The following is a 26,718-nucleotide window of genomic DNA, read 5'->3' as shown; positions in this document are numbered from 1 at the left end:
TGCAGCCCAGACTAGCTTCGGAATCTCTGTACTGGGATTAGAGTTGTATAATACTTGGCCTACCTTGATGAGCTTCATATTAAGCCTGACTCATCACTGTTAGGAAAGATGTGTTTGGACTCAAGTGGTGGGTTGACTGATGGCCTTCTTTATGGCTAGCAAAAGTTAGCAATTAACTGGATCACTTGTGGAGGAGCATCAAAGGCTTTCTGCAGCACCCACATCCCTTTTGCAAATTTAGTTAGACATTAGGTCTTATCTAATTTGAAGCTTGGCTTTTGCCATTTAAAAAGTGTTTTATGACTCTAAGCCAAATTATTTACCCTCTTTGATCCTTAGTTTTCTGATTTTTATAAGGAAACAATTAGACACACTTCATTTTAGTAAGTTTCAGAAAGAAACAAATTAACTCATTTTTTTATGACCAGAATTATCCTCATCCAGTTGGTCTGATTCAAAGGCATTTAAGAAAAAAAAATGTCCTTCATGAACATAAATGTAAACATTCTTCCCAAAATTATAACAAATCAAATCTAATACTACATGAAAATATAATACTCCATGACCTAGTAGGACTTATTCCAAAATGCAAGACTGATTCAATATTACAAAAGGGTAACAGTATTAATACTATATTAATAAACCATATTCAGCAAAAAGGAGAGGAAAACCAGATAGTTATCCTCTAGATAGAGAGATATGATTTGGCAGTTTCATTCCATTTCTGAAAACTGGGACTAGGAAGGAACAATCTCAACTTTAAAAAAAAGTTATTTATGAGCAGCCTATAGCTAGATGCTTACTGTTGAAATACTGTTGCTTGTGCCCTAAGGTCAAGAGCAGGACATGTGTCCTTGCTCACACTGCTTTTATGCAAGAGTATACTAGATGTTCAAGCTATTTCCTGCAGATAAAATGATTTTCTTTGTAGAAAATTTGACAAAATTACAGATTTTTTTTAAAGGCTACCAGAAAAACCAAAAACCCTACTCGAACTACGAAGTGAGTTTAACAGTATTATGGGAAACAAGATCAGTACACTGAAATCAATTCTACTTCTGTATATTATGAACAATCAGATATCAGAAAGCTTGTAAATATTATTTATAATAGTATCAGAGCCTATAGATCAATTCAGGGAGAACTTAAATGACAGTGTTGAGTTTTAACCAGTGAACAGTATGTATCAGTCCATGTAGTTGGTCTTTAGTTTCTCTTCAGTAATATTTCTTGTACAAGTCTTTTATACCTTTTGTCAAAAATGTATCCATCTTTTATTATTTTCCAAACTTTCACCTTGAGGAAGTGTTTGCTTTTGTAAGTTTGGTGTGTCTCTTTTAGACTGCAGAAGATTGAATCTTGTCTTTTGATCCAAGATGCCAATCTATGTCTTTTGAATTGAAGAACTGAGTCACTTATTATTGAATGTTAGAATTGAGAAGTAAGCAGTAGATCCTGTCATCTCCTCAGCTCTGATTTTGTGTCTCTTCTTGCTTCTCCTGTGTTTATCTACTCATCTGGTAGGGTCTGTTTTCTCTACTTCTTTCATGTTCATGTTGATCATCTGTATTCAGGATATCTTTGTGTATCTGTAGTGCTGGCTTAATGATGAGAAATTGTTACACTTCCTTTTCTTGTGGAATGTTTTATATTGCCCTTCAGTTATAAATGAAAACTTGGCAGGATATAGTATTCTTGGTTGTGCCTGGATTCTCTTTTCCAAGATTTGGGATATTCTCTGCTATTATTCTATTAGATAAACTTCTTATTCCTTTAGCTATGTGCTCTTTTGCTTCCTCAATACCCATTAGCTGCAATTTCTGTTTTTTTAATCAAGTTCTGAAATTCTTGGAAACTCCTTTAGGATTCTTGGATTTGTTTTGTATGTTTACTTCCTTTCATTCTATTATCTCTACTCTTGTCTTCAAGCCCAGAAACTCTGTCCTTCATGCCATCCATTCTGCTGCTGATACTTTCTAGTTTATTTAGTCTTTACTTCTCTATCTTTATTTTGATCATTTTTTGGAAGTCCCTTTCAAAACATGAGAAAGTACTTTGTTTTGCTTATTGGTTTGAATATTCCATTAATTTTACCCTGTACCTTTGTTACTATGCTAGGTTATTCAAGTATTATCTTGATTAAAAAGATTGTTTTAAACATGACATAGCATAAAGAAAAGTATAATGAACCCTTAGGTGCTATCATCCTGCCTTAAGTATTTCACAATTTGCAACATAGTCTAAAAAAATCCTACTTTCCTCCCCACCTCAACTCCACATCTTTTCTACTGTGAATATTTCACTATATTTTATAGTGTATACGGAGACTTAAAAACTAACCATAAAATCATGATCATGCCAACCGAAAATAAGAATCATTCCATAATCTCACTAATTTCAAGTTTTTGTTCAAAATTCTCTAATTCACTAAAAATTATTGTAGTAAGTTGTTTCTTTAAAACAAGACCAAAATATAGTCTACCTGTTGCATATAGCTGATAAAGTTTCTACATTTTCTCTTCCAAAGAATTGTCATTTATCTTACAGAATTCACCAAATTCTAGATTGAGCGGAAGCCTCTTCCTTCCAACTCCCCTACCCCTTGCTGATCTCCTCCGACTAAACACATACATATATATGACATTCATTTCTTGAGTAAACAGAGTCATTTGGCCTGCAGAGTTTCCCACATTTTGGATCTGTTTGACTGCATATTTGTAGTGATGTTTAACATTTCTCTTTGGCCCCTTAATTTTCTGTCAACTATCAAGTGAAACTTTTAGAATATGATGAAAGAAACGGATTCTCTCCCTGGAAAATAACACAAACATGCACACACACACATTTACACACACATGGTGTTGCACATCATTCATTGATCCTCTGAAGCTACATGTCTCATGTAATGTCTTCATAAAGATTTGTATGCACACAACTTCCTTTTCAATCTACTAGGAAGGACGTCCATTATGTCCCCTTGTCCCATGGTCAGATTGGCTTTGTAAACATGACTTTCTCATTGTGACTTTCTTTATCAGACTTTCACCTAATGACTTAAGCAGTTACCAATGGTCATTTCCTGGGATGATTCTTGATCTTCCCCAGGTTGAAAATGGGTAATTTTCCAATTTTATTAAGAATTTTCTCTATGAACTGTTGTTTCCCTAAATGCAGTACATACTAGAAGACCAGGATCCTTATTTTGCATATTTCTGAATTCTTGTAGTAACTGACAAACAATGATTACTAAAAAAAGAAATGGGAGGTAAAACTCTAGCCAAAAGTAGGAAACTTAAGATAATAAAAGTAAAGGGGCAAGAAGCTTAAAACCATTCCTGTGAACTAATTTATTATTTGGAGTCAAGAACATTCAAGTGCCACAATTTTTGTCTTTATACTCAACATTTGCCATTTAAGAAATAAACCGGTTTACTGTCTTTCTTACAGAGAACATTCCAGCAAAGAACGTGTGGGCCTCAGCAAAGAAAATTTATTGCTAAGAGGGTGCACTATTAGAAACACAGAAGCTGTGGTGGGCATTGTGGTTTATGCAGGTTGGTTATACTTCTGGCTTTCATTAGGCTCCTCTACAAATTAGACTTTTCTACATTTATTCAGCATTACAAGCCTACGGAAGCTCAAAGTAAACTTTGTCTTGATAAACTTAATCACTGTTTTATTTTGTTTTTCCACAAAAGCCAAATAAACTGACCAAAATACATCATGTTCTCTTAAATTATCTCCTGTAGTTATTTTTTTTTGATAGGATATTTGCTACCTAGTTTTAATGTGTACATTTTCGGCTATCCTGTGTTTCTTACATAGGTCATGAAACTAAAGCTATGCTGAACAACAGTGGACCCAGGTATAAACGCAGTAAATTAGAAAGAAGAGCAAATACGGATGTTCTGTGGTGTGTCCTGCTTCTGGTTATAATGTGTTTAACTGGTGCCCTGGGTAGGTAAAAATATAATTTTTTAAAACATTTTTTCCCAAGATATGAATTGTTTTCAAAATGATGTTTGTGAATGTTCAGATTCTGTAAAGGAAACTTTTATTTGTCTCTTCATCTATTAGCCTGAAAAACATTAATAGTGACTGTTTGTTCTTTGCCATGGTACTAAAGGAACCTGGGAAGAGATCTAGGGAGAGACAGAGACAAAGACCTTTGGATTTTACCTTGTTTTCCTCAAACATTTAGTTCAACCAAAATGAATAAATATTCTCCCCCTCCTTCTTAAGGAATAAAGTTCTATATTGTTTTAATATCTGTGTTTGAAAGGTCACGGAATCTGGTTGAGCAGATATGAAAACATAATATTTTTTAACATTCCTGAGTCTGATGGACATGTCATATCACCAGTGCTGGCAGGATTTTATATGTTTTGGACCATGATCATTTTATTACAGGTAATTCCAGACAAGCATACCATGAAATTTTAAGGTTTTTGCTCCCTTTCCAGCTACCTTCAGCTGTAGTCACTGTCTCTAACCTACTTTAACATTTTCTTTGTGTCTTCTTAGGTCTTGATTCCTATTTCTCTTTATGTTTCTATTGAAATTGTGAAGCTTGGACAAATATATTTCATTCAGAGTGATGTGGATTTTTATAATGAGAAAATGGGTTCTACCATACAGTGCCGTGCCCTGAACATCACCGAGGATCTTGGACAAATTCAATACCTCTTTTCTGATAAGACAGGAACCCTCACTGAGAATAAGATGGTTTTTCGAAGTTGTAGTGTTGCAGGATTTGATTATTGCCATGAAGAAAATGGTGAGTATTGGGTTTTCTAAAAAATGAGAAACAATTCGCAATGTAAAGTTTTTTTTTTTTTTTTGCTTGTGTTTGAAACCATTTAAATCCCTAGTAATTCTAGCCTAGGAGTGCTTTATTTAAGTAGTGGATGTTCAAGATTAAGTCCTGTAAAGAATAAGAACTTACCCTTTATCCTATATGGGGGGTGTGTGGGGGGGTGGGTGTGTGTGGGTGTGTGTGTGTGTCTGTCTGTCTGTATGGTGTGCTTGTTTCTAATTACATAAAAGAGACCAGAACTGGCAGTGTTTAAAAGGTATACAAGTGATCAGAGGTAAAGCGAGTAACTTCTAGAAGTAGGGAAGAGTCTGTGAGTCCAGGACTTAATCCTGAGGTATTTTTGTTGAAGTAAAAACTATTTGTGTTTATCTGTTTTAATGGCTGCTAATTCTTCATAGTTTTCTAGCAGAAGTATTGCCTGGCAGATAATTCTGTAAAGGCTACTACTGCTGTTGTTGGAAGAAGCTTAGCTAAATGTGCCAAGGAAGTGAAAGCTGGAATGCCAGAGATGTTTGAGAAATGAGTACCGAGGGTTTGATTCCAGGATTGTGGATGATGCAGTTGAAGGATGTTCATTAAGGTGTATTGCTTGAGACCTTGTTTTGGGCTCCCTTAGAGAACTTATTGAATAAGTATGGTAAATGATTTGTTCCACAGACTTAGTCCTATTTTTTCTAGATAGCAAGTCAAAACAAATGATAGACCGTACACAGGTTTGAGGGTATTTGAGAAAGGAATGGGAAAAGAAGACAGATTAAACAAGGAAAAGAAATTAATAATTTGATACCTAACGCAGGACCTACCTTTAGACACACAGAAAAAAACGTAGGCATTGTATGTTTCTTCTTTGGAGTCAGAAAGCAAGATTCCTGGCCCAGTTTGAGGCATTCATAGAACTAACTAGAGCCTACCTTAAGAGAAGTGTAAAAAGTCTTCATTACCAATCAGATACATTTTATCAATTTGATAATAACTCTTGGCTTTTGTAAACTTTTCCCTGGGCCTAAAAGTATGGCTTCAGTAGCTCTGTTTTCTGAATCATGGTGTAACTTGGCTTGCCCTGTTACTTCTCCCAGCTTTCCACAGAATGATTAAAGGCAGACTCATTCTTGCAGTTCTACTTGTTGAGAAAGCTTGTCATCATCCAGTAAAAGCTGACCCACCCGGTATCATTCTCCTTACGCAGCTATGTGGTGCCTGCATTGCCTAGCGATGACTAAGAGAAATATTTATTTCTAAAATGGCATCACATCACCAACACACTTCTTCAGCTACTCAAGGATTTATCAGTCTCAACACTATTGATAGGGCCTAGGCACTGTCCCTGAGCTGCTTTTGCTCAAGGTTAATGCTCTACCACTCCAACCAGAGCTCCTCTTCCAGATTTTTTTGAAGAGTAGGGAGGAGGATTGGTAGTTTATTGGAGATAAGAGTCTTGTGAACTTTTCTACCTGGACTGGCTTCAAACTATGATCTTTAGATCTCAGCTTTCTGAGTAGCTAGGAGTACAGGTGTTAGCCATTGGGTCCCAGCAGTGGGTGACTAACTTGTGCTTGAAAGATGTTTGTTTACAAGTGTACTTGGCTTCTATCCATTGATGTCCAGTAGCAGCTTCTTCCCCAGTTATATGTACAGCCCCTGCCAATAGTTCCCTAAGGCATTCTGTTGACATTTAGAAACACTGAACAAACCTGCTATATACAATTTAGTCTTTAGGAGGTACGATATGTGGATAAACACATTGACTCTGGAATCAGGAAGGCTTAAGTTCAATCCCCTTTTCTACCTCCAACTGTTTGTTCAATCATGGTTTAAGTACTTAATTTCTCTGGGTCTTAATTTCCTCAGCTTCAGAGAAAAGAATACAGCATTATGTTGAAGATGGAAATACAAGTATATATATTATATACTGATATATATATATTCATATTCACACATGTATGTGAACAATTTAAAAAAAGAAAGCCAGGTACCAATGGCTCATGCCTATAATCCTAGCTACCCAGGAAGCTGAGATCTGAGGTTGTGGTTTGAAGCCATCCCAGGCAGAAAAGTCCCCATGAGACTCTTTTTAAAAATTTTTTCTATTTCAAAGTGATGTACAGCGAGGTTACAGTTTCATACGTTAGGCATTGGATACATTTCTTGTACTGTTTGTTACCTCCTCCCTCATTCCCCTCTCCCCCCTCCCCTTTTCCCTCTCCCCCCATGAGTTGTTCAGTTGGTTTACACCAAACAGTTTTGCAAGTATTGCTTTTGTAGTCGTTTGTCTTTTTATCCTGTGTCTCTTAATTTTGGTATTCCCTTTCACTTTCCTAGTTCTAATACCAGTATCCACATTTTCCAATATACTCAGATAAGATACAGTGATAGTGCAGGTACAACCACAGGAAGGGGATACAAGACAATCATCAACAATAGAAGCTACGGTTTCACATGGCATGTTGAAAGTAATTACAACAGTGATATAACCACTCAAAAAAATGGAACTGGAGCTGTGGCTCGAAGTGGTAGAGTGTTATTGAGCAAATGTGCGCCCAGGCCTTGAGTTCAAGCCCCACAACTGACCAAGCCCCCAAAACCTCTAAGGCCAGCGACAGTGGCTTATACCTATAATCCTGGCTACTTGGAGGGTGGAACTGGAGTTCAGAGTCAAAGGAAAAAAATAATAAGATCCAGTCTCAATCAATAAAATCAAGTGAGGTGATTGCACCTGTGTTCCCAGGTACATGAGAAGCCATAGCTAGAAAGATCAAAGTCTTGATACTGGCCCTGAGAAAATATGTGAGATCCTACCTGATATATAATTAAAGCATTAAAGAGCTGAGGCTCTTTGAGCCTCCTCAAAGAGGAGGCTCCTTGAGAGACTGGTGTTATTTTTGTGATTATATGGAAGAGGGTAATGTAGCTCAGAGGGTTTAAGTAAACTGTCTGAGGCCCCAGTTATTGTGCTAAGATGGAACCCAGGTTGTTTGATTAGTACCACAGCTCTTTTCTTATTAAACCTATGCCAACTCCCATCAAACTCCAAAGCATAAGTTCAAGCCATGTCTTTTTTAGTATTGCCTCATAGCTTAAGTGCTAGAGAACCCACCTAGCAAGCATAAGGTCCTAGGTTTAAATCCTAGGTTAAATTCCCCTTCCTCCCCTCACAGAAAGAATGCACTAAAGACATATATATATGTGTGTGTGTATGTATGTATGTATGTACATATATATATACATATATATATGTATCCATTGGACTTTACAATAGTGAATTAGTGGTGTCCCAGACAAGATTAATGTCAGTGAAGAGATGGATGGGAAGAAAGTTCTAAAATTGGTTACGGAGAGATTAGTGTAAGCAAAAAAGGCAGAATTGAATTGCAAAGATGATGTCCTTGAAGAATCCAGAGGGTGGAATTCAGACCATGAGTGGAGGGCTTGGTAGTGAAACAAGGGTGTCGGCTTTCTCCATAGTAGTAGGACAAAAGGTAGAGTCTGGGTACAGATAGAGATAATGTAGAATGTCATGATGGGAAAAGAAGGAAATTTTTATCTGATTTTTGTCTAGCTTTCTCAATAAAGCAAGATGTCAGTTTATTAATTTAAGGATACAGATAGAGCTTTGGGAGGCCTGGTTTGAAAGGGGAGTAGATGGATGTCGAATGGTTCTTTAAGTAACTTCATGATACATCCAGTTGTAAGGTGTTCTTCTCAGAGGATGACCTGGTGTGATTTTTTTATTCTTCAGCCAAGAGGCTAGAGTCCTATCTGGAAGCTGTCTCTAACGAGGAGGATTATACAGATGCTCTGCATGGCTCCCTCAGCAATATGAAGACACCAAGAGCCCTCAGCCACAGGACAGTTCATAATGGACCTTTGGAAAGCAAGCCCTCAAATCAGCTTTCTGGCAGCACTTATGTTGTAGGAAGTGGAGAAGGAGCCAGTGAAGTACCCCATTCCAGACAGGCTGCTTTCAGTAGCCCCATTGTAAGTGCGAATGCATGTCCATGCGCATGTCCAAGGCATGCTCCAACCACAGCTTTACACACCTAACAACATTGCTAATTTCTTCTCTACCAGAGAACAACACATAATGACAACTTAGCATGATTGTGACATACAATAGAAAAGTATAAACAAACTATCAAAATATCACAAACTTTTTAATATTTAAAAATAATATTAGTAATATTGAGAAGTCATGTGTGTCTTACCTGAAAAGTGTATTTCTAATCAGGGATGATAATTTCTGAGTGAAATGGCTGCCTTAATTTAAGGCTCATGGTTCACTCTCAGAACCACCAAAGCGTATCAGAATTACCTCAGAGGCAGGAAAGTGTGTCTAATTGTTAGAGAAATTCCTAGGCCTTGTGACCTCCATTAAAAAAAATCCCTTTTTTATTACACTATAATCTGCCTTCTATATTCCTCCAAAACTAGATCCCCTTCCCCATTCCATACCCCAAAAGTATGGGCATGCTGTATTTCAGCAGAAACTTAATTGTACTTTGTGACATACTTATGGTGCATAGATGAAATAATTGTGAGTGCATGTCATTTGAGAAGGAAGGAAAAGGAACATTACATTACTCAAACTGGTCCCATCTCAGTGACTTCCTCATTTACATTGCACAACCACCTTGAGAGACTGGTGTTATTTTTGTGATTATATGGAAGAGGGTAATGTAGCTCAGAGGGTTTAAGTAAACTGTCTGAGGCCCCAGTTATTGTGCTAAGATGGAACCCAGGTTGTTTGATTAGTACCACAGCTCTTTTCTTATTAAACCTATGCCAACTCCCATCAAACTCCAAAGCATAAGTTCAAGCCATGTCTTTTTTAGTATTGCACATTCTCAGTATTTTTGTCTTTTCTGAAAAATCACCTCTCTTTGCTTCTCTGGGGCCAGTTTACTACTTTTGTGTCCAGGATTGCCCTGCAGTCCAGTGGTTTTTTTATATAACCTTGGTCCTGAACAGTTAGTCCTTCCTGGATTGAGCTTAATCCGGTCTAAAGCATCTCTCTTATATGTTACTGAATAATAATCCAACTTCTACTATGACACTTTTGTGAAAAGAAGTACTCTCAAGTAAGTCAGAGAAGCACAGTGTTACACAGTATGATGTGCTTTTATTTTTCTTAAGAATCGGAACTGCTGGGCTGGGAATATGGCCTAATGGTAGAGTACTTGCCTTGCATACATGAAACCCTGGGTTCGATTCCTCAGCACCACATATATAGAAGAAGCCAAAAGTGGTGTTGCGTAGAGTGCTGACCTTGAGCAAAAAGAAGCCAGAGATGGTGCTCAGGCCCTGAATCCAAGCCAAGCCCAAGGACTGGGAAAAAAAGAACTGCTTAGAGCAGCTCTTCCTTAAAATCCTTAAAAGTTGAGCATGGATATAAAAAATATTTGGTGATCTGACATCTCTTGGGAAGACCCTTGCCCATGGCTTGTACAATATTCCTGCGAAATACTGGTTATATCTAACAGGCTGTTTGTACTCACTTTTATCTTAAATAATGGATTTTTTTACAAGAGTGGTAAAGTTTGAACAGCAAAAATACTTTGTTAAAATAATCCAATATGTTGAATAGCCTCACTTTAAAAAGTAATGTTATTCATTGCTTGTTGTTTGGTAAATCTATTGCTAAGGTTTCATTTTGGCAAGTACAAATATATATATGTATATATATATTTATATACAAATATATATTTATATATAAATATAATCTGACTCTGTATCTCAAAGGATATTGGTAGAAAACCATGTTTGTACCTTCCAGATTAATGATTAAGGTGTTTCCTAAGCATATAATAGCTAAATGTTTTATTTTCCTGTTGTCACTTCCCATAGTATCTTAAATACATGAACTTTTTGTGTTTATAACAACCCTTTGTCTGATTGGCTCATTAGGAAACAGATGTGGTACCTGACACCAGGCTTTTGGATAAATTTAGTCAGATTACTCCTCAGCTCTTTACCCACCTAGATGGGACCATCCACAGTCCATCCCTGGAGACCTTGTACATCATGGACTTCTTTATTGCACTGGCAATTTGCAACACTGTAGTAGTTTCTGCTCCAAACCAACTACAGCAAAAGGTGAAGTCTTCAACACAATCAAGGGTCATTTCCATGGGGTAGAGGTTGGGGTTTACATGTATCTGTACTGATCTTTTCTGCTAAAATAATAATCATGAATGACAACATCTAGTATTACTAGATAGGAAGTATCTAACGTTCATTTCATACTTATTTTTGTTGTCTTGCCTTTCCTGGGGCTTGAACTCAGGGCCTGAGCCCTGTCCCTGGCTTCTTTTTGCTCAAGGCTAGCACTCTACCACTTGAGCCACAGTGCCACTTCCGGCTTTTTCTATATATGTGGTGCTGAGGAATCGAACCCAGGGCTTCATGTATATGAGGCGATCGATCACTTTACCACTAGGCCATATTCCCAGCCCCATATTTATTTTTGGTATTTCAGTTAACATGGTCTATGTGATTGCCCAGTGTTAATTGTGTTTAGTCCTGCTAGCAACCCTTTGCGCCGAGTAAGCTGACTCTGCCATTATAACACCTACTCCCAGTTTGCAGATTGATGTTAAAATATTTGTTCAGGGTCACAAATCCAATTTGTGGGGGGGAGGTGACCTTGAACCTAAGAAGTGTGTATGACTCATTCGTTAGTACAGTATTTGCCTATAGGAGGTAATGGGTGAAGTTACTGATTTTGCTTTCATTTCCTTACTAGGTAGAAGTTTTATCTGAGACTTTGAGGAACCCCCCCCCCCCACACACACATTATATGTACTATATTAAACAAAATGTAAAGGATTAAGTTCATTGTTATAGTTAACAGTAATGTACCTTTTCAATGTGCCTGTTGGGTTACTTTTATCTCAACCTATATCAAGTCCAGTGTGTATATAATACACCAATGTTTTCAGTTCTTATTTTTTTGATGGCACTAGAGATTGAATTTAGCTCTTGGTACCTGCTAAACAAGCATTCTATCACTTGAGCTACTCCTGCTGCCCTGTTTTCTTTAGCTTGTTTTCAGATAAAAATCTCATACATTTGCCCAACTATCCTTAGATTGTGATCTTCCTTCTTCAGCTACTCACAAGTAGCTGGGATTGTATACACTACCACGCTCAGCCATAAATGCTGGATTTGTAAAGTCTAGTTGCAGCTTGGAATTCATGGGAAATTCATTTCCAGTTAAGAAGGAAAGCTTGTTTTAGAAGCCGGTGATTTACCACTTGGCTGTGTTGGTTTCTGGTATATGATTATCTTCTCTTTTCCACACATCCACTTAAAATTCAATTTGCAGTAGAAGCAATTAAATTTTAATTTTCAATCAGATCATTTTGGCAACTTTAGGGGTGGTCATCTTTAACATACAAGTAATGAGTTTCCAATTAAGCACAGCATTTGATCAGAAACTGTAGTTTTACAGGGTGTTGACTAGCAAGTTGCCCTTTGAAAAATGATTAGGTAGTTAGAGAAAAAAAGTATCACTGGGTACTTATTATTTTTCTATATACTAGTTTAAAAAAATCTGTTTCTGAAGATGACATCTTTTGGTGTTTCCTGTTTATGAAATGTTGCTTTGGTCCCAAAGGATGTAATATTGTGCTATCTGAAAGAGAATCTCTGTAGGTATAAATAGCTTTTTGCCATTTCAAGGTAATGACAGAAAAGCAGTAAATGGTTGCTAATCAGAATTCATGTGGGATATGGAGTTTCACCTTTGATTAGTAGCTTTTATTCCTTTTATTTTTAAGTTGTGGAGAACATTGAAAATTGGCCAGAATGAAACCCTCAAGCTATCATACAGCTAGTCATTTTTAGGAGAAACTAAATTTTCTAGACATTTCTGAATACGTGAACTCTAGAATTAGGCTTTTATGTGTGTGCATGTGTGTATGTGACTGTTCCAGGCCTTGAACACTCATTCAACTTTCTTGCTTATGGCTGGTGTTCTAAAACTTGAACTACCACATCTCCAGTCTAGCATTTTGCTGGTTATTTGGAAGATAGTTTCATGGAATTTTCTGCTTGGACTGATTGCAAACCAAGGCTTCTCAGATCTTAGCTTTTGAATAAGCCAGGATTACAGGTGTAAGCTACCAGCCCTTGAAGATTGGGCTTTTCTATCTTCCCCTTTCCTTCCCTCCTATTATATCCCATGTTCAAATGAAACTTCAATACCCTCAGTTAATAGGAGCTAGGAACTTTATTCAGCTGGTCCACCTCTCCCTATCCAGATAGTGAAAAACGGCCCAGTGCTTAGGATGGGGAAGGTTTTCATGAGTCGGAATTACATAGGCTGGCCATGCAAGCAAGACCGATGTATTACAATTTCATTGGTGCTGACTCAATGACCTTTGAATTCATTTGTTCTTTTACATAAACATTAGGCATTGTGGCTCATAATAGGCTTCCCACAGTGGCACCATACTGTGTGGTAGACAGTGGCATGACTCCATACATGTCCTTGGGGTAAGCAAGCAGAATTACAGAAGCAGAATTTAGCCTTGAGTTACAGATGCGAAATGTAGGTCAGGTCAGCATGACCATTACTCACTTTATAAAAACCAAAACATAGCCTAAAAGCAAAATATAGCCTTGAATAGGGGCAGTATTTTCTTAAAGATGACCCTCATTAGCTTTTTCTTTAAAATATAACTTTGTTAGCAGGGCTTTCTGGCTAACACAGCAACTCAGTACAGCCAATGACAATCTTCAAGATTGTCAGTGACCTTCTGCAAAGCTGTCAGCTCGGTGAAATTCAGTGGGGGAGAAATGCTGCTTTGCTTTTAGCAAAGATGAAAAATATTTCCTTTAATATTCATCCCTGTTTCTGGTGTCCTATTTATGATTTTTTCATTAGTCAGTTTTATAATAAACTAAAGCAAGCAAGCTGGGTACAAAGCTAAAATGGAGGCTTGCATTTCCTTTAGTAGTGTTCTAAAGGGGTATTCTATTTGTGACTGGATTCCATCTTCCCTCCTTCCCTCCCTCCCTCCCTCCCTCCCTCCCTCCCTCCCTCCTTCTCTCCCTCCCTCCCTCCCTCCCTCCCTCCCTCCCTCCCTTCCTTCCTTTCTTCTTTTTCTGGTGCTAGAACTGGGGCTTGACCTTATGCCCTCTCACTCTCACTTGGCTCTTTCTTTTTTTAGTTAAGGCTTTTGCTTTACCACTTGAACCACACTTCCATTTTCTTGGTTTTTGTTTAAGTCAAAGTAACAACTTTTGTAGAATCTAAAAAGTAAAGAAAAAATGTATTTTGTGAACCGTTTGCTTTATTTTTCTTTGATGTTTAGTACATGTATTATCAGTTATTTGTTTCTTTACATTTTCATAACCTTTATAATATTACCTCTTGGTCTTTCTTTTTTTCTTTTTTTTATTATAAAACTGATGTACAGAGAGGTTACAGTTTCATGCGTTAGGCATTGGATACATTTCTTGTACTGTTTGTTACCTTGTCCCTCATACCCCCCTCCCACCTCCCCCTTTCCCCCCCTGAGGTGTTCAGTTCACTTACACCAAACAGTTTTGCAAGTATTGCTTTTGTTGTTGTTTCTCTTATTTTACCCTTTGTCTCTCAATTTTGGTATTCCCTTTGAATTTCCTAATTCCAGTTCCAGTACACACTGTTTCCCATACACTCAGATAAGATTACAGAGATAGTGTGGATACAATCACAAGACCTCTTGGTCTTTATAAAGTTAATATTTCAAAAAAGATGCTTCTAGTTTGTTATTGAATTCTTAATTTGCCTACAGCTCTTAAATTGCTATTACTAGGATGTATACAATGAAGATTATTGATGTTTCTGTATTTCAAGTTATTTGTTTAGGAAAAAGTGGTTCAGTGTTAGCATTATATATCTTCTGCCTTTATTGTTATATATTTTTTTCTCAAATTTATAATACCATTACCCTCACTGCACCCTCTTCTATGGTGCCTTTTATTTCCATTCATGTTTTCTATTGCAGCTATTGGAAGCAAGCTGTTAGCCATGTGACTTTGTCCTGTTCTGCTTTTTACCAGCTGGACTTCCAGGTTGTGATAAGTGACTTTTGAGTATATTTATTGAGACCTTGTGAAATTGTCTTTTCTAGATTGGGCTGTCTTCACTGAGTGGGATGCCCATGAAGTCCTTAGAAGAGTTTAAAAACCTCTTTCAAAGACTGTCTGTCCGAAGATCAAGTTCATCCTCCCTGGCCAGTGGGAAAGACTTGCCCTGTGGGGTTCCCAGCACCTTTGTCAGCAGACTCTCTCTCTTCAGTCGAATGAAATTGTCTTCACCGTTGGAGGAAGAGACCTCTTCAATGAGTGAGAGCTCCCAGAATGCTGCTGATGCAGCTTGCTGTACAGAAACCGAGGAACAAAACAGTGATGTAGCACTGACCAATGGCCGGGTGGGCCCCCTCCCAGGACGACCCTTGGCCTCTGACCTGTGCTATGAGGCAGAGAGTCCAGATGAGGCAGCCTTAGTATATGCTGCCAAAGCTTACCAATGCACTTTGCAGTCTCGTACACCGGAGCAGATCATGGTGGACTTTGCTGCTTTGGGACCGTTAACATTTCAGCTCCTGCACATCCTGCCCTTTGATTCAGTGAGAAAAAGAATGTCTGTAGTGGTCCGGCACCCCCTTTCCAACCAGGTTGTAGTATATACAAAGGGTGCTGATTCTGTCATCATGGAGCTGCTCTCAGTAGCTTCTCCAGGTAGGTTCAAGCAGAGTGGAGAGGGTAGGGACAGGACGGGCTGGGAGATTCGGAGGTCAGTGTCAGTAGCTTTGAGAGGCTAAAAAGTAAGTATTGGGGATGGGGAGGGAGGTTGTTCACACTTGCCTGGGGTTTAGTGGTAAGGCAATTGGGCTTACACAGACCTGGTTTCTAATCTGGACTTCATTCTCAGCTGTGACTTGAGAAAGTTACCCAACTATGGAGTGTCTGTGTGTTTGGCAAAGTGGGTATTACCAGACCCTCCTTTGAAAGGCTCCCAGGTGTGCGCAATGTATGAGGACCTGCTAAGTGCCTATCACGAGTTGTCTGCTCAAGAGATGACAGCCAACATTGCAGTCCTTATTATTGTTGTTATTGATAGTATGGAAACTGCGAAGGAGAAAAATCAAGGGTGACAATTATTTCTGAGGTTTTTATTTGTAGATGTACATAGGAGATTCAAAACAAGAATGCTATTTTTTTTTAAATGTGGATTAAGCTCTGATTGTTTTTTACATAAAATATGTGTCTCTAATTGGGCAGACTGGCAGGAATACTAGTGTATGGTCCCTTATTTCAGATGGAGCCAATGAGGAAAAGCAGCAGGTGGTAATAAGGGAGAAAACCCAGAAGCACTTGGATGACTATGCCAAGCGAGGACTACGGACTTTTTGTATAGCAAAAAAGGTGAATTGCCTATGGCACCCCATTTTTTGTGCCCTTTCCTTTGTTTAGCCATCATTTGCTGAAACCTACTATGTAGCAAACCCTAAAGCCTTTAAATAAATGATTCATAGCCACTGCAGTCTGTGTGTTGGTTAGATTTTATGTCCAAAATATTTTGCTTAAAACTTACATTTGCAGGCTCGTACATACATTTCCAGACATCTGCAAGTGCTTTTATATGTAGACAGTGTGTGTGTCCAGAAGCAGAAATACCTGGATCCTGCTTTTCTTCCTTCAGAACTTTGTAGATACCTGTAAGTGCTGTAGCATTTATATGCTTTGGAATAAATGTTACCAGAGGTCATCCTTCATTTTTTTCTTACAGTGTTTTGGTAGTTTAGTTTTCTAGTACATACGGAAGTTTTCATCTTGAGATCTAGATAGCCAGGTATGGTGATTCATGACTGTAATCTCAGCAATTGGAAGGCAGAGGCAGCAGAATCCCATATTCCAAGCCAACCTGGGCCACAAAACAAGGGCTTCATAGTGAGACCCTGTCTAGATGGCTGGCTGGCTGGCTGGCTGGATGGATGGATGGATGGATTAGGTAGATAGACAGACAGACAGACAGACAGATAGATAGATAGATAGATAGATAGATAGATAGATAGATAGATGGATAGATAGATTTGCTAGATTTTATTCATCATTGTTTTCTATTGAAAATAGCATATGCTTTCTGAATGAAAATTTGAATGATAGAGATGCCAGAGTGTCAATAAATGAAATGAACAATGTTTTTACCAGAACTTCTCTTATCCAAGTTCTTGTTCTTGTGCACTGTATTAGAGTAATTGGGATCGATTGTGGACCCCACAGAACTGAGCCAGTGAAGTTAATGAAGGATCCAAGATCTGCCTTATACTAGGTTGTATGAAGAATGGAGAGTTTAAGTCACACAGAGTCTCTGCCTTGTCAGTTCAATGATCCTGCCTCTAAGAAAAAATATAGCCCCATGGTGTCATATTGCCCCAAATAATATTAACTTGTAGGCAGGGCATAGTGCTCATACCCTTCAGTCTGTCTAGTTTTGGAAAAACTGAAGTATGAATACATCCTTTTGTGGGCCACTAAAGAGAAAGGGAAAAAATAATATTAGATCTTTTCCCAGGATTTCTGCTTAATTTGTTTGGAGTGGGGGGATGAGAGATTAAGATTTCCTTGCCTCACTTCTAGGGACCTTTGCTTTTATTCTTTATCAATGATTACCCACTGAACTAACCACCAAACCATATCAAAGATGCTAATGGCTACAGATTCCCTCACCCAACATCCTGATGACACTTCCCTAAAGGCACCATTAAAATCACCCTGGGTCAAACTGTCATGTATAGACTGTCCCAACTGCACTGCTTCATAGTTTAATTAAATAGAATAACTTACTATAGATATGTCCTAGAACTTGCCCTGAGATACTGAGCTAAGCATCAGGTCCATCCATCATCAGGTCTATCTATCTCTGTCACACTACTTATATCACCAGGTGTGAGGAGCTATGGCCAGGTGCCCAGAGGGCATGCACCTCCTGGAAGGAGAAACAAATACCTACAAGCAAGCTGATGGACTGGTATTTTTCCAGCCGTGAATCCTGAGTCCTGCTAGGATTCTGCAAGACTGTAAGGCTTGTTTTCTGTCTCTTTCCTTCTTTTCACAGGTTATGAATGACACCGATTATGCAGAGTGGTTGAGGAGCCATTTTTTAGCTGAAACGAGCATTGACAATCGGGAAGAATTACTCATCGAGTCTGCCATGAGATTGGAGAACCAGCTAACATTATTGGGTAGGTAGAGTGTGTTGTGTTGCTTTGTATGAGTTAGGGAAATTGGAACAACAATTGATTATCTCTAACTATGATATTTACCACTTCAGTCTAGTGAACATTTGTGATTTGCGTGTCTACACTGCTTCCAGTCTGTCTTGGTCTGTTTTGTTTATTGGACCACTCAGTCCTTGGGCTTGAATTTGGGGCCTGGGCACTGTCCCTGAGTGTCTCTTCCTCAGGGTTAGCTCTCTTGTCCTTGAGCCATAGCTCTACTTCCAGCTTTTTGGTAGTTGATTGGAGTTAAGAGTCTTCAGCGTTTCCTACCCAGGCTTGCTTTGAACTTCAATCTTCAGATTTCACCCTCCTGAGTAGCTAGGATTGTAAATGTGAACCTCTGGTACTTGGCTTGTTCTGCTCTGTTTTTCACTGCAGTGAACTGGACAACATTTTGTGGTAGGATCAGGATGGTCATTCTTAGGAGATCACTTAAAACCTCTGCCCCCAGCATAGAGTACAAAGTTTCTTGAGTTCAGTAGCAGCTAACAGTTTTTGCAGGCATGTAGTAGTTTTTGGTTCTCACAACCAATCTCCATCTTATTTAGAAAAGCAGTTCAATGATTTGTTTTGAAGTTACATGCGAGTAACTATCAGTTAGTTATGAAATAACCAAGAATGGAATTCACTTTTACCTGGCTCCAGGGTCCATGTTTTTCTGAAACTGACCTAATGAAACCTAGTTTTCTTCTTTGCCTCTGTGATTCCCTCCTGGAATTGCAGAACAGACACTTTTTATGTCAGATTGAGCTGTATCTTAGAATCATCTAGAGAGTTTTAAACATCTTATCCCCAGGGTCTGTGATTAGCATGGCGTGTATTCGGAGAACTGGAATTGTTAAAAAGCTTTCTGAATCTAAGGAAACAGTCAAGTTTGGGAACCTGAGGAAAAACATGGAGATAGATTCTACCATAAGTACCAATATACCAGGAGACCAACTTCTGAGCTCCTTCCCTCAGGAGAAAAATACTGATTCCTCTTTATCAAGTAGGATAATATAACTCCTTCCCAGTATTTTTTCTATGCCAATGTATGTAACTTAGTTCCACATTTCTTCATTTGCAATTCTAAAATTAAAATATACTGTGGATTTAATGCCTACAACAATTTGGCAGCAAAATCAGGCCTTGTTTGATAGAACACTATTTATAGTACATATCATCCGACTTATACTAAAAGTCTGCAAGTTTTCCTAGAGAAATACTAATATGGCTAGTTAACAAGCATTACAAAGTAGAGTGTATGTAACATATTAGGTACTGTATAGATGTGTCCTGGGGCTTGAACTCAGGGCCTAAGCATTGTCTCATAGAATTATTTTTCCTGCCCAGCCTATCTTTGAATCTCCATCCTCAGATCTCAGCCTCTTGAATGGCTAGGATTATAGGCACAAACCACCAGTTGCCTGGCTTAATGAGTAGAATTCAATTAAAGTCTAGAGAAGCTTAAGCTTGCTTTGGTTTCTTAAAGGCCTTGCTTCACTTTGGTTGTTTTAAGGAGCAACTGGCATTGAAGACCGTCTTCAAGAGGGAGTCCCGGAGTCCATAGAGGCCCTTCACCAAGCCGGCATCAAGATCTGGATGCTGACAGGAGACAAGCAGGAGACAGCTGTCAACATAGCTCATGCGTGCAGACTACTGAGGCCAGAAGACAAGCTCTTTATCCTCAATACCCAGAGCAAAGTAGGTATAATGAGATTAAGCCCATCCTTTTGTTTTTCAGGCCAGTGGAGCATTTGGAATTAGATATATGTAAGAAGAAAGAAAAGCTGATAACCAACCTTTAGCTTTCTGATATTTATTCAGCCAGTGATCAGTGACTGAGCTCATATTTGGGAGGATGCCATCATTTTCCAAAGGCTTGTGGAATAATCGTCGTGACTTAGAGGAATCATGGCTGAAAAATAGTTAAAGAAGAAAGCTTCCTTTGTATTATTTTACTTATTTATTTTGTCCACCTCTATGCTGGATTACCAAGTATTTGACAAGACAGCCCAAAATAGCTAACAAATCTTGAGAAAGAAATCAGGTAGTTTTATTAAGACAAGGAATGAAAGTAGTCACTTGACACAATCATGCCCTCTAGTGATAATTTCTCTCTAGTGAAGGGAAGTAATAATTTCTGCTGGAATCAGATAAATAGGTATTTTTATGAGACATGAAAATAGGCTCACAGCTTCATACTGCCCTCTAGTGGCTACTCTTACATACTGCTCCTGCGGATGTCAAACATGGGAAGAAATGTTTAAAAGAGGGGAGAAGTTGTTTTGTTCAAAGGAGAAAGAATTGAAGAGATTTACACATAGCTTATTTTTCTCTGGCCTTTTCTCCTGCTTATCTCTTCCACAGATTTCCTAATCTTCGATGAGCATCATACTTTTTTCAGAAGTTATAGTTACAGCAATATCTTCCAAGATCTGTTGTTTCAATTTTCCTAGGAAGTCTTACTCTTTCTTTCTCAGCAGTGAGATTTAACCAGTTGACATCATTATGCCACATCAGCCTGTCTCTTCTGCCCATTAGGATCTCATCTTGAGCTTGTGTCCAGGCTACAGTCAGCTTACCATGTTTCTATGGCCAGACTTTCATGGGGTCTCAGCTTGATGGTATCTGTTGAGGAAAGAGAGTTGTCCTTATTCAGTTTAGAGAGGCTTTTTCATTAAAGCGGAATGACCCAGGAGCAAATAACCACAACCACAGCCAGCACCCTGTACTAGAAAGAGGCTGAGTCCATGAAAATATTGGTTATGTTAGTCACTGAGAAAGGATATGGCCTGAGTGGCTGGCACATGCACGACCTGCTGCTAACCAAGCATGGGACTTCAGGGTGATAAGTTCCTTCCTGAACCTCTTCCTTATTCATAATGTGAGAGTTACACCAGAGTCATGGGTAGCTGTGGTATCATGTGAAGAACTATAAAGTGCTCTCCAATGATGTTTCATAGAACAGAGAAGTTCACTGAATGTGAAATAGAAGTAATCAACGACTGCTATCTAATTTTGATTACCAATTTTTTAAAACATGAGAAACACGAGAAAGTTTTTATTTTACCTTAATTATATAACATTATTAAGCAAATAATGTGGAAAACTATTTTTTTTTTTTTTTGGCCAGTCCTGGGGCTTGGACTCAGGGCCTGAATACTGTCCCTGGCTTCTTTTTGCTCAAGGCTAGCACTCTGCCACTTGAGCCGCAGTGCCACTTCTGGCCATTTTCTGTATATGTGGTGCTGGGGAATCGAACCCAGGGCCTCATGTATACGAGGCAGGCACTCTTGCCACTAGGCCATATCCCCAGCCCCAGAAAACTATTTTTTGGTGGAGAGAAACTAGGCTTTGCAAAGGCCTGTTGCTTGAGCCACACCTCCAGCCATTTCTGTTCTGATTGTTTGACATAGAATCTTTGTTTATTTTGCCCAGACTTGCCTAGACAGCAATCCTATTTTGTATTTCCTGCTATAACTGTATTAACTAGTTGCATACTACTGTGCCCAGATTTTTTCTTTTAAGATGGAGTCTCATCAACATATTACCCAGACCGGTCTCAAACTGTAAGCCCTCTTAATCTCTGTATCCTGAGTAGCTAGATGCTACTACAGTATAGCTGCTAGCTCAGAAAACTTAAAAAAATAGTAATTGGGTCATTCTTCACCAGAAAAGGAAAACTTCTGCTGGTACTTTGAATGTTCTTCTAGAACATTCCCAAGATCCAGAGGAACCTGTTTCCATAAAAACCAGGCATACTGTTGCATGCCTGCTGCATCTATGAAAGTAGATTAGGCAAATGGTCTGTGGCCCATTTTGGAAGCAAGGTATAGTAACATCATTTATATCAGTTATAGTAACCCCACCTCCCTTGCATCCAAGAGTCCTATTGCCCTTCAGGATATACTTGGCAATGTCTGGAAATAGTCTAGTAATCTCAGTTGGGGAAAGGAGGACAGCTATTGTATCTTGTTGGAAGACAGGTGGGGATGCTAAATATTCTATAATGCACAGCACAGTGCCCCAGGACTGAGGACTTTCTGACCCAAATGTGACTGTCAGAATTGAAAGTTTCATTTGTATGAAATAATAAATATTATAATGAAGAAGGTCAGTTAGGTCGCTGGCATGGTTGTACCTGCTCTTAATCTTTCAAAATACTTCTGTGCTGCTCTTGTTTCTTTCTCTTTCTGTTTTTCTTTTCTGTTTTTTGTGTTTTTTTTTTGTATTTTGATAGGTTTTTTTTGGCCATTTTTTGGGGGGCTTGAACTCAGGGCCTGGGTACTGTCCCTGAGAGTCTTTTGCTCGAGGCTAACACTCTACCACTTGAGCCACAGTACCACTTCCGGCTTTCTGTTTATGTGGTACTAAGGAATAGAACCAAGGGCTTCATGCATGCTAGGCAAGCACTCTACCGCTAAGCCACATTTCTAGATTTTTTTAAAATTAACTACATTTATTTTTAACTGGAACCTAAAGCATAAAAATTAATAATTAATAATTAATGGAGTATCATGTGAAGTTGCAAAACATCTATACATCACATAATATCTCAATCAGATTAAGACAATGTATTTCCTCAACCATTTGCCATTCTTTATGATAAAACACTTAAAATCATTTCTTCTAGCTTTTAATCTATTGACTAAGAGATGTTTCTAATCAGTAACATCAGTAGGATTATGGAATTTATTTACAAGCAATTTCTATTGGAAGGCATTGAAAGCTACTAGTTTAAGAACTAATTACTGAATATCAACCGTAGCTAATATTATTTGCTATTAATTGCTATTCCACATGGAAAGACTTTCCATATACCTCAATATAATACAGTGAATACCATTTAATTGAGTTTTATCAGTGGTGACACAGTCACTTATGTTTAAATCTCTTCTCCATTTTTTCACACCCCCCCCCCCGGACTCCCTTATTAGTTTTTTAAAACAAAGGGACATGAACATCATGGAGCCTAATTTGTCACTTAGTGAATTGCTTCCAGAACCTCAAATGGAATGTCTGAAATTATGTCTGTCTGTTTCATACATTTCTATCAACTTTTGTTCCTAAGTTTGCAAAAGTATAGTTATTTCCAGACCTTACATGGTTTCTAATCTAATGGAAGTGTCCTTAATCCGTCAGGTACTAAGAAATGGCAGAGAAAATTGAGCTGGCTCTCCAAGGCCATCCCAAGGCTAACTTAACTTTGTTTCTTGGTTCAAGGATGCCTGTGAAATGCTGATGAGCACCATTCTGAAAGAACTTAAGAAGAAAGCTCCAGAGTCTACATCCAATCAAGCTATCCCTCAACCTCCCGTACTCCAGGACTCAGGGCCACGAGCTGGACTTATTATCACTGGAAAGACCCTGGAGTTTGCCCTGCAGGAGAATCTGCAGAGAAGGTTTCTGGAGTTGACTGCCTGGTGCCACGCTGTGGTATGTTGCCGTGCCACACCCCTGCAGAAAAGTGAGGTGGTGAAATTGGTTCGCAACCATCTGCATGTGATGACTCTGGCCATAGGTGAGTGAAGATGGAACCATGTCATAAAAACCAGAGGTTAATCTTTGGTCTATCCTTGTGTTTTCACTTCGTCCTTTTCCTCTTGCTTTCTCTCTGTCTCCCTTTGCTTCCTTCCCAATTCCTTCATCATCTATTTGCCTACCTGATGTGAGATTGGACTGGATGATAGCCAGATCACACACGGTGTCTTGAAAGCTGTGACTTTTGCTTGTCTGAAGACATACGGATATGCCAATGGACTCTTTTCAGGAGAAGTGGGGGTATAGAAGGATCGTAATATCTTGTGTGTGAAAAGTATATGTTGGACCACAGAGATTTAAGTGAAGAGGTCAGTGGTAATCTGTGGAAATAATCCAGACCCGAGCAGGGCCTGGGTGGGAGCAGGTAGGGTGGTGGGACATGGATTGAAGACATCATCTTTGGCTGAGGAATCAGTATGTTTCAGGAGAGAAAGCTGTCAAAGGATGCCAGTGTTTGTCTAAGCATAGAAAGGATGGATCTATCATTTAGCAAATTGGAAATTGAGGAGTAAAGAGTGGGCCCTACATTAACCTCACTAGATGTCTAAGTAGTCATCTAAAGTATGCAACTAGAATAAAAGTTGGAAATTGAGCACTGAGGAATTGTCTAGAGATATAAATTGGTGAATCCTAGGGCTAGTGACTATGAGAGGTTTGATGCTATAAAACCATCAAAGAATGAGAATAAATGGAGAGACATAGTATGAAATGAAACCTTGAAATACTTCAGTATTTGGATGAAGTGGGGTAGAATTTTGTTCAGTTGTCTTATGGAATAAACATATCAATGAATTAATTAATTATCCAAGCCCCAGTACTAAGATAGTCCTGAAGCTGCAATCCTTGAACTTTTTAATTATATTATTAGATTGAGGCAAGTGACTCTGAAACAATCATTGAGGCCAGGGTATAGAAGATATTTGACAAGTGCCCCCCTTTGAAACAAACGCTGATCCCAGGGTATAGAAGATATTTATTTCCAGGCCTCACCATAAATATAGGTGTTTGGATTCATCCTAATAAGCTACATAGACTCACAAGTGCCAAAATCATATCAAAATACCATTATTAGAAAACATATGAGTTTGCTACTCACACTTTTAGCAACAACATATATTCCTTCATATCTTCAACAACATATATTCATTCATGATATTTATAAGAAGTTTCCATGTTGGAGAAGCAATAAATAAATAAAATTTAAAAATTCTGTATACAGCCACAAAACTTACGAGAGTTATAATAAGAAATCCTTCTTAAGAAACAGACTCTGACTTAAAAAGGATATGAGATGGATTTCCTTGAGAAAATAACATCTATGCCTGAGCACAAGTAGAATTAAAATCCAGAAAAGTGAGGTAAGGACAGAATAGTAAAAACATAGAAACAACCTTCACCAGCTCTAGCTGAGACTCAGAGGTAGTGTTGGTAGAATGGAGAAAGGGAGACCTAGTCTGGGTAGATGCCATAGCAGGAAGACTTTAAGACAGGAAGCCATCCCAATGGCTATGGAATGCCACATGCACTTTCTGCTTCACTAGCTTTCAAGTCTCCGAAAAATATAATAAACCTTGGAGGGTTTAGCTGGTCCTTTGAGCAGCCCCTAAAGCTTAACAGTACTTTACTCCTTTCCTGTCTTTTTCATTTTCCTACCTAAGGTGATGGTGCCAATGATGTTAGCATGATACAAGTGGCAGACATTGGGATAGGGGTCTCCGGTCAAGAAGGCATGCAGGTGAGTAGATGTTGGTACCCATATACCATGACTTTGATCTGCTCCATTGAGGGCAACCTTCTTCCTGGCAAAATCCCTGTGGCAAAATGAGGCTGGGTATGGTTAGCTAGGAGAGCCAGGGCCTTTATCCTGGTAATTTCCTGGGTAAATATTCTATTTTTCTGGCTAATTTTAATGCCAATTAATAAGTGAATGATGAAGTTTATTTTATTTTTATTTATTTATTTTTGTGCCAGTCCTGAGGCTGAGTGCTGTCCCTGAGCTTTTGTGGTCAAAGGCTACCAATCTATCACTTGAGCCCCAGCTGTACTTCCAGCTTTTTGGTGGTCTCATAGACTTTCCTGCCCAGGTTTTGAACCACCAACCCTCAGATCTAGGATTATAGGCATGAGCCACCTTGCCTGACATTACTCTGTTTTTGTTTTCTTTGTTGTTTTGTTTTATTAAAAAAATCATCTAGATCATAGGAAATCATATTGTAGATCAGCCGTCATTTTTTTTAAAAAAACTTCTGGTGCTGGAGAGAGTTACTAGGATTTGAATAAAAGATATACAGATAAAAAGAGAAGGGAAGAGAAGAGGATCAGGGAGCAGAGCAAAAGGAGGGGGAGCAAAGTGGAGGGAAGATAAAGGATAAGAATGAATTTGAATTAAAAAAAAACCCAAAACTGAGCATCACTATCATGCACTTTGCAGTTACCTTGCAAGCACAGCTAGAGGAGGATACCAGGCTCGCTGGGGATATTTTATGTAACTTTTAATGTGCTTCCATAGTTTGTTGTGAAATCACCTCAACGTTGTCAAGAATAAAGTCAAATGCCATATTCCAAAAAAAAGAAAATGAAGTTGGAGTATCCTATTTATTACTGTGTGTGTGTGTGTGTGTGTGTATTCTTTCTGGAAGGGTTGACTATGTGTCATGGTCAGGGTGTCTGTACTACATATTCTGTTGCTCAGCAGGACCTTTCTCTCCTTATTTCCCTTGCAGGCTGTGATGGCCAGTGACTTCGCCATTTGTCGGTTCAGACATCTAGGCAAGCTCCTCCTTGTGCATGGGCACTGGTGTTACACGAGACTTTCCAACATGATTCTCTATTTTTTCTACAAGAATGTGGTATGTCACTGCAGAGAATTTGTCCGTCCCTCTTCCAGCCTTCCAATTCCAAGTTGCCTCGGGGACAAAGAAGAAGTGTTCTAATCTACGCTCACAATGATTTATTAGTGTTTTGGGAACTGCCAGGAACAGTCTTGTGTCTTTCCAGAAACAATCTGGGAGTGTGTGTGTGAGAGTATGAGTGTGTGTGTGTGTGTGTGTGTGTGTGTGTGTGTATTTAAACTGTTGACAGCAAATTTCTAGGCCTGTCTATTTGCTA

General features: G+C 38.7%; 1 protein-coding gene across 2 annotated transcripts in view; it reads left to right on the top strand.

Moving 5' to 3' along the window:
• The window catches only part of Atp10d (ATPase phospholipid transporting 10D (putative)), a 67,799-nt gene that overhangs the window by 23,827 nt on the left and 17,254 nt on the right, over positions 1-26,718 (top strand). For both annotated transcript variants that reach the window (XM_048364608.1, XM_048364606.1), the window contains exons 6-18: positions 3,448-3,554; positions 3,826-3,957; positions 4,283-4,410; positions 4,525-4,777; positions 8,553-8,791; positions 10,718-10,906; positions 14,935-15,544; positions 16,125-16,231; positions 17,925-18,051; positions 19,586-19,770; positions 23,293-23,590; positions 25,269-25,345; positions 26,334-26,459. In XM_048364608.1, the coding sequence (XP_048220565.1) occupies positions 3,448-3,554; positions 3,826-3,957; positions 4,283-4,410; positions 4,525-4,777; positions 8,553-8,791; positions 10,718-10,906; positions 14,935-15,544; positions 16,125-16,231; positions 17,925-18,051; positions 19,586-19,770; positions 23,293-23,590; positions 25,269-25,345; positions 26,334-26,459 (2,578 nt within the window). The remainder of the gene's footprint in view (positions 1-3,447; positions 3,555-3,825; positions 3,958-4,282; positions 4,411-4,524; positions 4,778-8,552; positions 8,792-10,717; positions 10,907-14,934; positions 15,545-16,124; positions 16,232-17,924; positions 18,052-19,585; positions 19,771-23,292; positions 23,591-25,268; positions 25,346-26,333; positions 26,460-26,718) is intronic.

This window comes from Perognathus longimembris, chromosome 16 (genome assembly GCF_023159225.1).
Source record: "Perognathus longimembris pacificus isolate PPM17 chromosome 16, ASM2315922v1, whole genome shotgun sequence".
Lineage (NCBI taxonomy): Eukaryota > Metazoa > Chordata > Mammalia > Rodentia > Heteromyidae > Perognathus > Perognathus longimembris.
The sequence above is the reverse complement of the archived record's forward strand: the minus strand, read 5'-3'. Positions and strand labels throughout refer to the sequence as shown.